Raw genomic sequence first — 12,050 nt, 5'->3', positions numbered from 1 at the left:
GATGAAATCATAGGCTGATCAGCTTAATGCCTCTAATGGGCAAACTAGTAGAAATGATAATCAAAGAAAAAATAACTAAGCCCACAGAGAAACTGCCTGGATTCTATAAAGATAAATCCTATTTCACCAATTTTCTTAGAGAGTATCAACAGCTATGTGGATTAAGGTGACAATCCTGGCCCCCAGCAATCACTACTATATATTATTCAGTAATGGAACAATTCTGATATGATATGACCAAGTTCTGATCTTTTCTCACATGATTATGACAAATATTTAGGGGGTTTTCTTCTTCTATATAAAAAAAATACTGGCTACATACACAGTTCAAAGTAATACACTCCATAATCAATATAAAGGTATAGAATAGTCCCGACTCCTATACTTGAATAAATTTCCAAGAAAGATCCTGAACCCTGAATAACATAGTTCATCCTCCTACATACATATTCAATTCCTTACAGATGCAACATTAGTGATATTGTCATACACAGTTTCTTGAAAGCAGCCTATTTGCACTGGTGGAATATGCATACATTCTGCTGTAAATCACAAAATGCTTAGTAGAGGGCATTTGAACAACCATTATTTATAAATCCAGATTTCTTAATAACAGACTCTGAATACTGCATCTTGTGGGTTCATTGGTGAATGGCTTTCCAGACTGTGTTTTGAATCATTGCCAGCCACAAAATCCAATTCATGCCCCTTCACTATATCAGAAGCTCACCCAGTCTCTGGAGCAAGAGTGGACAACTCACAGACTACTTGCAATTCTACCCCATACTCCCCCCACAAAAGGACAAAAAAAAAATCCATTAGATTCCACAATGGTAGAGTGATTTCATTTGGATCTATTAATCCTTCACTTTTCTATTTGTTTTACAGACATCCAATATAATCAATCATTTTTCCATCCATCCATCCATCCATCCATCCATCCATCCATCCATCCATCCATCCACTTTACAATTTACTCATCTTACATTTCAAGTTGCCATTTTTATGGTTGTTACTATGCAAGTCCCTATCTATTGACCCCCTACCCCAGCTTTGGTCAATTGAAGCCTTCATATACAGTAATGCATTTATTCTCAAGGAGAGGAACTATCCTTTTTTCTCCTAACCATGCACAAGGCTCTTTGGAAGTCTTTTCAGCTGATGACCAAGATACAAACATTTTATATAGCAACACAGAGAGTCCCCACCCCTTTTGAAAAGCCTCATTTGCTTGCAACAGTTCCTCTGCCCCATCTACTCAATCATTTCCCCACATATTTGGTTGTACATCTTCATCCCTCCCTCTCTGCCCCTACGGTTTGGATGTCTTCCACAGCCCTCCAAACCCAACCCCCCCTCCCCCCATGCCCTCCCTCTACCCACTCACATGCAAACAGTCAAGCAAGCAAGCTGAGCAAAAGATTTCAGAAGGAAAATATTGAACAATTGCTGGGGTTTTGGTTGGAAACAGAGACTAACAAACAATGAGGTTTTAAAAGAGCAGCCAGTTCCAAGTAGCAAATTCTGGCAAGAAAGAAGGACAAGAGAGACAAACAGACAAAAGATTCAAATGACCACAGGAAAGAAAGACTGGCAGGTGGGAGATTTTCATGGGGAGGATAGGCAAGAAAACAAAATAGATGAAGCAGAACAAGAATTAAATGGAGAATCCTTACTTCAGTGTGACTGGGGAGCTTCACCCTAGGCTGTGGAAAGAACATCACTATTTGTGTGATTGCAGCATATAGAAAACCTATGATAGCAATATAACACCCTCCCTTCCCCACAACCATGCTGACATCAGATGCCATCTTTGCAAAGACCGCAATGGCTGGGACAATAGGGTTATCGGCACACCTGGACAACATCAGATCTGGAGGAAAGCTATTTTTATTGTAAATGTCACGACCAGTGTATGGAGTGTTGATCTGCATTGCTATTTTAAATGGGTTAAACAGAAAATTAAGAAAAGTTAAACTGGAGTTGTGCTACTTTTCATAACGCATCCTCCAGAACGACTCTTTTGTTTGAACTTACACTAAAAACTTTAGAACTGATTTCTACCAGATTAATTATAATGAATTCATGGAGCTACTTTTGAAATCCCTCTCCTCCTTGAAGGTTTTCATTATTCTTTACTCATGATCCAAAATGAATCATTTATAGTCCATTGTTCTAAGTTTTAAAAATTTCCATCACCATAGGACTCTTCTGTTAATCTCCTAATTTTCTGCTAAACTTCTCCTTTTGCATATCTAACCCAGCTCAGTCAGAGTTTGGGTTGTAGCTCTCATTTAAAATATGATAAGACCTAATTCAATTTTTGAAATATAGGCAGGCTTAATGACTCATGTACTCCCTGGCCAAGGGAGACTTTACACCATAAATATGCTTAGATCTCTGACCTAGGAAATCATCTAACTCAGGGCCAAAAGTATGACAAAGCCAAACCATTTATCCTCCAAGATTTAAACAAGTGACAATGAATAGGAAGCAAATGATGTCTTCAATAAACACCACTCATCCAATCTCTGAGTCAAGATTTGAAGAAAAATGAATGGATCTTATTCACATTACTGCTCTTTGCTTTGAACATTTGGCTTGTGAAGAAGGGAACCTCCTGCTTTTTAATTCCTTTGAGGAAGGAATGGTGGACCTCGATAGAGATGTGCATGCTTCAGCAATGACTGGCAATTGGTTCAGACAAAGCATACTCTGATTTCCATATTACTCACAGAACACTTGGCTTATTGATCAGCTACCCCTCAACTTCTGCCTACCCTTTGATCTAAAGTTTCCACAGAAAAAAAAGAGAGAGAGACGAGTTCTCCGCTTGAAGATTAGTTCTATAACCAAACTACTATCAATATCATTATTCTTTTTCTAATATTAAACCAGAATTTACACCTTTCACCTTAAGACCTGCATTCTTTTCTGCCTACATGATATCCCATCTCCTAGAAATAGATTTCTCAACTTTGATGTTTGTTGTAACTAGTGAAAAACACTTTAATTGATAGCATGAACAACATCCAACAGCTCTTTAATATGAAGGAGCTAGATTATTTTATCTGGTTTTTTCCCCAAAATATATATTTTCTGTCCAGAAAAGCTATTGTATATGTAGCTTTTATTATTAATGTTAATATGTGTTGGATTTATGATTAAATGTTAATATGTATATGCAGCATTTATCAATAACGAACTATATTATCCTTAATTCCTGAATTACCCATCATTATTTCATTTTTGAACAGTCCTCTTTTGCATTCTACTTCCAGATGATTTAATACCACACAGTTTCTGATCACTTGGCAGCCCCAAAAGAGTAGGAGAGGGTCCAATAGTAGCCCCAGAACACAATCTAGTATGCTAGGATCTTAATTTTATAGTATGTTTTCAATTATCATTCCTACACATTCTCCTTTATTTATTTATTTCACATAATTTCTGTTCTGTCAACTTCTTTGGATTTTGGGAGGCTCACAACAGTATATAGCTCACTTATTGATTTATTAATAATCTTTCTGTGGTTTTTATAGTAAATTCAAAAAATCTACCCCGCAATAATGAATTAATCTATTTACAGAAGAAAAAGATAACAAATCCAACAAAAAATTCAACAAAATTAAAAATGCCATCAGAAGTTTGAACTTTGGGAATGAATATCTATCTATCTATCTATCTATCTATCTATCTATCTATCTATCTATCTATCTATCTATCTATCCATTTATCTATCTATCTATCTGTATTTCCCAACCCTGGCAACTTTAAGATATGTGGACATCAACTCCCAGATAGCATGGTTGGCTGGGGAATTCTGGGAGTTGAAGTCCATTCATTTTAAAGTTACTAAGGTTGAGAAACACTGATCTATAATATTTATTATATTTAGTTGGGAGTTGAACTACTGAATTCAACAAGGCTTATTTCTCAGCTGAGTCAAGATTTCATTGTGTGTATTTTGTGTACACAGTATTCTGCCCTAAAACTCCCTGTATATATCCTGCCCTCCTTTTCCCCATATACCCTATACAATGAAAGAATAACTTGGAGCGAAACATACACTCAACTTTTGTCTCTGGTTAAAATGGATTGGTGGATGGCTGGAATGCAAGACAAACTGTCCCAATCTGTTTATCAGAGATATATGGAGGTAAACATCATGTATAACAGTGGCATCTCCAAGTTAGTTGCTACCTCTATCCCCATTATCTCCCCTCTATCAAATATAAGAGGATAAGAACTTTGGGCTAGCAATTTTGGAGTTCTATCTCCCTTAAACTGCTACCGTAGCTCTAATGGAGAGTGGCATTCCAACTAATGCCCGTCATATCATCCAAGCTGCTGCTGCACAGTATGGACACAAATACAGATTCTCTAGAAGATGAAATCCATGCTACTAAACTAAACAGCCCCTCCCCAGACAATCAAAGACACACAACAGTATATATTTTAACAACATAAACTATGAAACAAAATGATCGACCCTTAATGATGTCAAAGCCACAGCTGACTTCTTGAACATTTCAGCTGGGCTGGGTGAGTCGGTGATGGACGCAATGTCAGTTGGGTCTTTTGCTACAGACAGACAAAAGAGTGAGAATGGCTCATTACCTTCTCAGTCCCCTTCCCATGCTTTCTTAAGAGGGTTCCCTGTAGAAACAATATCACAAATTGATCAGTATGGAAGGAAGGAGAAACATGTCTGTCTAGGTAGGGGTATCACAAGGAAAAAGGAGTGAGGAAAGGAAGGAGAGATATTCAGGCTCCATTACCGTGGGATTATCTCTAGAGAACAGCATCGTCAGAAGATGTAGGCTAAACTTGGCACTGAATCTGCATTTTGCCCCCAAAGAATCACTTCTTCTCATCTGAACAACACCCCAAATTGGTCAGAAATAGATATACAGTAGGTCACAAGAACTGGCTTATGACATCCAGCCCTGGAGACAATCACTCTTGCTTGCATAGCTGAACTACTGCAATGCCCTCAACACAAACCTGCTTTGGAAGACTACCTATAAATTGCAGTTAGTTTGAAATGCAGCAGCCTTCTTATTGAGGAATGAAGTCATTGGAGTCATGTGATGCCACTGTGGTCAACCATGAATTCTAGTTGCAATATTGGTTTTTATCTATAACGCCCTTGGCCCCTGGATATATAACCCACTTGCTTTGTATTTTATAGCTTTTAAGAGTTTGGGGGCAGGGCCCAATAAATATTGTTTCTTGTTTGTGGTGCCTTGAGGCTATGTTAGCCCCTGATTTTCCAGAACCTAGTGAAAAATGAGCTCTTCAAAAGAAAATGTGAGCAATAATAGGTTTGTACCCTTGGATATTCCAACATTGTCGTACTTGTGTTTACTGTTATTTGATTTGGAATTTATATTGCTTTTGTTATTTTGTTTTGTATATCACTATATTAACATTAACTAACTGGAACCTTCTTCCTTTTTTCTTCCAAATTCTACAACTGTCAGAATTATCAAAATTCTGCCCCATTATCCTATAGGAATGTGTAGTATGAATAAAGCTATCACGCCTTTAGCAATTCTGTTCACACAATATGCTTAAAATAGCAACCTAGCGGATGTCTTCACATGTGTTAATCTTGGTTAATTTTAATTTTGGCTTGGTACTGGTGTGTGTCTGGCTTAGTGTATTGTACAAGCCTGGTTTGCTTGGTAGTTCATCTATTGTATGAACTCAGAAAGTGGATTTATTTAATAATCAAATACTGTACTCTATATAGTTTGAGGTGAAATGCAAAAGTTATTTATAGTCATTTGCCAATTCCATTGGCAACATGAAAAATTCTTATCATGTAAACCATGTGATAAAGATGATCTTTCAATGACTGACTTCTGTTTACACTGAAGATTATGATTAAGATTAAGACCCTGGCTGCTAGATCAGATCAAAGACCAACCAATAGTCTCTTTTCCTAGAGACCAAGCAGATCATTTTGAGAAGTCCACTAGTTACAGATGGACTTTAATACTTGGTAGCTTGGCTAGGAGATGGTGGGAATTGTAATCCAATATACCTGCAGAGCACCTGGCTAGAGAAGGTTGGATTTACAGAATTATAGCTAAGGAAGGGATGGACACATTAAATGCTTGGTGTAGGATCTGTTAAAGGAAATTAGAAGGTCAGGGCACTGAGAAGGGACAATGCTTTTATCTATCCCTATGGGAAATAATGTGAAAACACTGAAATGATAGTCTCCAAAAGAGGGCAGGATTAAACCTTAACTCTAATAATTGTGATATGCCTAGGTTAGTATAAAAAAAAATGTACAGATGTGACCTCTTGGCCCAATAGGCCTGGCAATAGGGGTGGATCCATGTCCTAAAATGTGTGTATGTGTTTGAGGGGATTTATTTGATGATAGTTTGTTGATATGTCCCCTCAGCCTGTGTGCCTTGGAAGAGTTAGTAGCTAAGGTCCCAAAGCGTAAGATAAACTTACCTAACTTAATGTCTACTAGATGGACACCATTTAGAGATGGGCACCATGTTGACTGGGAATGCTGGGCACTGCACAGCCACCAACTTTGGAGGAAATCAGGTTGGGGATGGTAAGTCTCACATATTCAATTTGAAAAGCTCGCACTGACCTAAAGTGCAGTAGACATGTCCTCTTCTCATGATACATCCCTACCTTTGGGCCATAGCAGAGTAATGTATCTGTAGCAAGGTGCCCACCAAAGACCACTTGGGATCTCATGTCTTCTTCATCCAATATTCCTCCAAGTCTATATCCTCCCATATGCAAGGAACATTTTCACCAGACAGGTTGTTCCTTTACAACTCCAAAGAATGGAAGGGAGGGGGGAGACTGAATTTGAAGAAAGCTCTTCTCAAAAATTGACTTCCTCACCCTTCCTGTGAAAGTCTCACAGGCAGACCTGAACTCCTGATTCTTGTAACTCAATGGCAAGAGTGACCCCTCCTCCCAGCTCCCCAGGAAACAACCCCATTATAGCTTCCGACATGGAGAAGTGAGGGACAGACTTTCCACCAAGACGTCATAGCTGGCGCAAAGCAGCTCAGCAACAAGGGGGAAGAGGGCACAGAACAAGAAAAAGGCAAAGGCGTTGGGAAGGGGCAGGAGCAGGAAGAGAAGGCATGGGGACAAGGTAGGCAGCCACCACAGAACAACAGAAAAACCAGCTCAAGTTACTTTGGGGAGGAAAGATACTAGACGCAAGGCACATGGACAGGGCAGGAGAGAGAGAGAGAGAGAGACAAACATGAGAGACAGGGGTGACCTGCCGTACTTACAATCATCTGCCAAGGTGAGAGGAGCGGAGCAATTAGAAAGAATAACCATGAGTAGGCCATCACCTTCATATCCATTGTGTCCCACCCAACTTATTCTCATCCCCACAACCTCCCACAAATACAACAGTCCCTCGTGAAACACAACCAGAGAACTGATGGGAACATCCCTGTACAATACAGGAGTGTTATCTCCTCTGTGAATATCACAGATATGAAGAATGACTGGCAGGTGTAGAAGAACCATGTTGATTTAAGGTCAGTTAGGTTAAGCTTGAAGTTCCTGTCCACACCCTCCCTTAATTCAATCACACGAATCATCAGTTTAATGACAGGGACTCAACCTTCACGCTCATTTTAAATTAGGGTAGCATTTTTAGAAAGACCATTTGAACACAGAACTGCATACTGAGAGGTATGTCCTCACCTTAGGAAAATGAGCTAGTTAGAGGAAGGACATGGTGGGACTTGGCTAGTCAATTCACGACTAAATTCTTGGCTTGCAAGATTTCACTACTGAGTATTCATCAGCTCAGCTTTAGAAAGAAGCTGTTAAAGTGAATTTCTTTCTAAGCATGTACAAAAAGGCTAAGTTGTTCCTCATGTATTTGTAGAGGTGCAACAAAAGTATATTCTTTAGCAATGTCCTAGTTCTTGGGTTCAAAGAACTTACGTATAAAGAAACTTTAAGTGAAAGTGAAATGAGAACAATGTAAAGGAGGAATGAGATGAGTCACAGAAAAGAGTATCTAGATTTCATTGCATCCTTTTCTAATCTCTCACCTTCCAGCTGTTTTGGATTATACTTTCCAGCCTCTCTCACATCACATCACAACACAGCACATTCAAAAACCCAATCTGACTGAGGATGAAGAAGTTATGGTCCATTGCAACATCAGATTGAGGAAGACTATTCTGTTCCAAGAAACATTTCTCTTATTCTTTGCTTCCCAAATCACCTACACCCACCCAATCTGCAATTAGAAATCTTGAAGGATTCTAAGGGGGCTGAAACATAAAGACTGTCCTGCCTGGGATGAAGAAAAAAAGAGAACACCCCCCCCCAGTGTTTCCTCTTTAGTAATTCTGGCCCCATACCTCTCTCAATTATATCCTTTCAACAGGAAAGTTAAGATTCTCAACATCTGGAAATTTAATTTATGCCCAGATTTTTCCTTAATTGCCAGTCTCAGAATTTCTCAAGATGTAACACGCACACATACAAACACACACACAAACACACACCAACCCACAAAGTCTCTACAAGTTGAGTTTGCCTAAGACAGTGTTTCTTAACACTGGTGGCTTGAAGATGTGTAGACTTCAACTCCCAGAATTTCCCGTTGGCTGAGGACTGCTGGGAAGGTGAAATCTACACATCTTCAGGTTGCTAAGTTTGAGAAACATTGAACTAGGAGAAGAAGAATAAAATAACGATTCTGATGGCGTCTAGGTAATGTATAGTAAAATAAATTAGATTAAAAGAATAGAAAGTAAAGCAATCATATTCTTATGGAATATTCTGGCAGTGTCTGCAGTCACCTAGGATCAAAGGTAGGACAGAAGAGCGCCATCTTTGCTTGCCTCTGAAAGACAAGGAAGCAATTCTCTAGGGGCAATTGCTGATACCAGTAGGTGCTGCAAGAATAGATGTGCACTCCCTGGAGATAAATGATATCATATACCTCCCCTTCTGTTGAGAGAGGGTTGTTCAATTTTGACATAAATGGCCTCTTTGACCCTTCTTTCCAACCAGCAGTCCTCTCTGTCCAAAATGTGGTTTGAAAGAGGGGTCAAAGAGGCCATCTATATCAAAACTGAACAGCCCTCTCTCAACAGAGGGGGAGGGATACAACATCATTTATCTCCGGTCTACAACACAGTCCTTTCAGCAGTTCCAAGGAGGCTTCATACTCATTTGCACCAATCAGGTGACCCTGAGGACACAGATAAAACTCCAAGTGGCCTCAATCACTCTCTAAAAGCATGCAAATGACCAGCTGTCTGCAAGGAGTATAAATCCTTCCATTCCCCACCATCCAGCCAGAGTTGAAGAAGCTTCTTGGATGAGAAGCGGAACGTCTTCAGAGAAAAACAAGAAAGTCCAGTTGCCTCTTGAAAAAGCACCTTTGGGACAACCATGACCTGGATGGCTGAGAATCTCCATAGATATCAACTGGGTCTTTCACTATAATGTCCATAGCTATAAACCACTGTTTTTAGTGAGAAGAGGAGAAAACCCCCCCCAGGAGGAACACTACTAAATGTAAATTGTTTCTTTTTTTTTGCTTTCATACCCTCTTTGTCCCATCTCTGCTTCACTTATCTCCAAGCGTTCCCTAAATCGGAGCTCCAGAACTCTCTATTCTTCTAAAGAGCTTCACTCTTCTACAAAAAAAAAAGACGGAAGTCTCCCCCTGGAACATCTATTTGCATCTTAGAGAAAAAGCTAGCCTTTGATCCAGAAATGCTACTTTTCTACAGTGAATTGTTTGTTTAATTATGTGAAGAAAGGAACATTTAGTCATGCCGGCTACTCATCTGCAGTGTAAAGAACAACAGTCCGAAGATACATCTGTTGGTTTTGAAAATGACATCTCTGATGCAACTGTAGCTTCCACCGTGATATTTATTTTATTTTATTTTTTTATTTTAATTCCATTTATATCCCGCCCTTCTCTGAAGACTCAGGGCGGCTTACAAGCTTAGCAGTAGCCTTCATTCTATGTATATGCCTGCTTATTAGGGCTTTCACACACACCCCCAAGCGGCATTATTACAAAGTCAGCTTAATTGCCCCCAACAATCTGGGTCCTCATTTTACCTACCTCGGAAGGATGGAAGGCTGAGTCAACCTTGAGCCTGGTGGGATGCGAACCTGCACTAATTGCAGGCAGCTGGTGTTACTTAAGGAGGCATTAGCCCACTGCTCCACCAAGGCTCTTTTAATATTTGGGGTTCTTTTCCTGAGTTAGGCTGGAAAACCTGCCCATACGATAACCTTGGTTATCCAACCATGATATGGGAAGGCTGTAAGCAAACCACAAGAACTACTCCTAAACCCTCTTTCTGGCTCAGTCAATTTATATCCCATCTTAGCTCTTTAAAACAGGAGCTAAGAGAATTGGTTGAAAGGAACTTCATCCTGGCTACTACTATAATTTAAGAACAGAATGGCCTCTGAAAGTGGGACGAACTGAGAAAAATCCGGGACACCCCAAGACTTCCTCTGATTGATTCACAGAGATGGTCAAATTTAGCTCAGAAGAAACAGAGTCAACACTGCACACAAATGGAAAACTTGTACCCAAGACAGAATCCATGTTTCCAAAGGCTCGTATCTTTATCATCTGTCAAACATAGAGGAGAATCATCTATAATGGAGAGCTATCGATATTTACGGAAGCACACCTGAAATTTCAAACCTCATTTCCCAGGTTCAGAACTGCATGGAGAACTTCCAGAGATCGAGGACCCTGCTGTAGAAAGCCAACCTCTAAGTATGTAGGGGAATGAGAAGAGTATCCAAAGAAAGGAAGGGCAATGTTTGTGTCTGTATTTCCCGTTCTTATATGTTAGGAGATGAGTTAGGTCTAAAGAAAACTATAAGATCTCATTCCACAGAATTCTAATTCTAGTTTACTTCCATTTGTCTTCCAAAGAAGAGTCCGTAGAAGGAGCCTGAGTCCCTTTTGACTTTTGCAGAAATAGACCCGAGGTTTTAGAGACATCATAACAGTTATAGCATTTTGTTTATGTGAAACACGCATCTGAACAATGAGGCCCAGAAATGTACCTAGTTCAAATCCAAGTGGAGAACCTTACTGAATCATGTGGCCAGTGCATATTTTCTGACAGGATATCAAGTCGCTTTTAAGCTGGTCCCTCACAGAAAATGTCTAGTTTGCCACATCCCCAGAATATTGGGAAAGTTGGTTGCAGGGGCCAGAAGGAGGATATTCATCCCATGCTAGTGGGACTCACCGTCTGGTCAGTTAGTGGAGGAAGTACAATTGTCTTCTCCATTGTATTCATGACAAGTTTCCAGAGTTCCTTCAGCACTCGTTTCAGGACAGTCTTCTCACAAATTTTGGCAAACAGAGTCAAGCTAAGATGGAAAAAAGTTAATGCAACAAAGAAGAGGATGAGCATTTTAAGGTTAACAGCTAGGACAGACAAATTTGGGGCTCAAGTATCGTATGGCCTGCTCGGAGAGGGGTGATCAAGAAAATGCCTATTTATGTGCATGCATTCACACGAACAAAGATTCCCCAAGCATCTTCTCTGTCTTAGAAATCCCCCAGCAGTTGAGATTGCTAGGAAGGGAGTTGAAGCCACCCATGTCCCCTTCTCTATTGATTTAGAGTGCAAAAGTCCAAACAGTCATAGATTGCAGCAAAGAGATACCGTACAGGGAAGTGTAGCTCTTTGGGATCATCTAAGGATCATCTGGATTTTTATTTTGCAGGTATGGAAACTTCTGCCCATGCTTAAGGTAGCAAAGTTACAATCACTGCCAACTTCAGCCTGTTCCTGAAAGGTCCAGCAATCACAGAGTCTTTTTAATGGAAAAGGCAAAATCTTGACAGCATTTGCTTTTTCTGCTGACTTCCCTCTTTATTTACTGAGCTAAGTGGGAAGAAGTGCAGCCCCATAGAATATGCTCAGTACAGATAAACTGAGTTTATGACCACAGTTGGGACTGGAACTTCCTTTGCTAAGCAAGGCATTTTTCAAGTGAGTCACATCACATTTTTTTGT

General features: G+C 39.8%; 1 protein-coding gene across 1 annotated transcript in view; it reads right to left on the bottom strand.

Annotated features, from left to right (window-relative positions):
• Positions 1 to 12,050, bottom strand: part of UNC13A (unc-13 homolog A) — a gene marked incomplete at both ends in the record, with an annotated part of 151,259 nt that overhangs the window by 13,782 nt on the left and 125,427 nt on the right. The window contains 3 exons of the mRNA XM_081312539.1: positions 1,677 to 1,706; positions 4,621 to 4,659; positions 11,274 to 11,397. Coding sequence (XP_081168665.1) covers positions 1,677 to 1,706; positions 4,621 to 4,659; positions 11,274 to 11,397 — 193 coding nt within the window. The remainder of the gene's footprint in view (positions 1 to 1,676; positions 1,707 to 4,620; positions 4,660 to 11,273; positions 11,398 to 12,050) is intronic.

The sequence above is a fragment of the Vipera berus genome (assembly GCF_964194415.1).
Source record: "Vipera berus genome assembly, chromosome: 1".
Classification (NCBI taxonomy): Eukaryota; Metazoa; Chordata; class Lepidosauria; order Squamata; family Viperidae; genus Vipera; species Vipera berus.
Note: the sequence above shows the minus strand (reverse complement) of the source record. Positions and strands in the feature narration are given on the sequence as shown.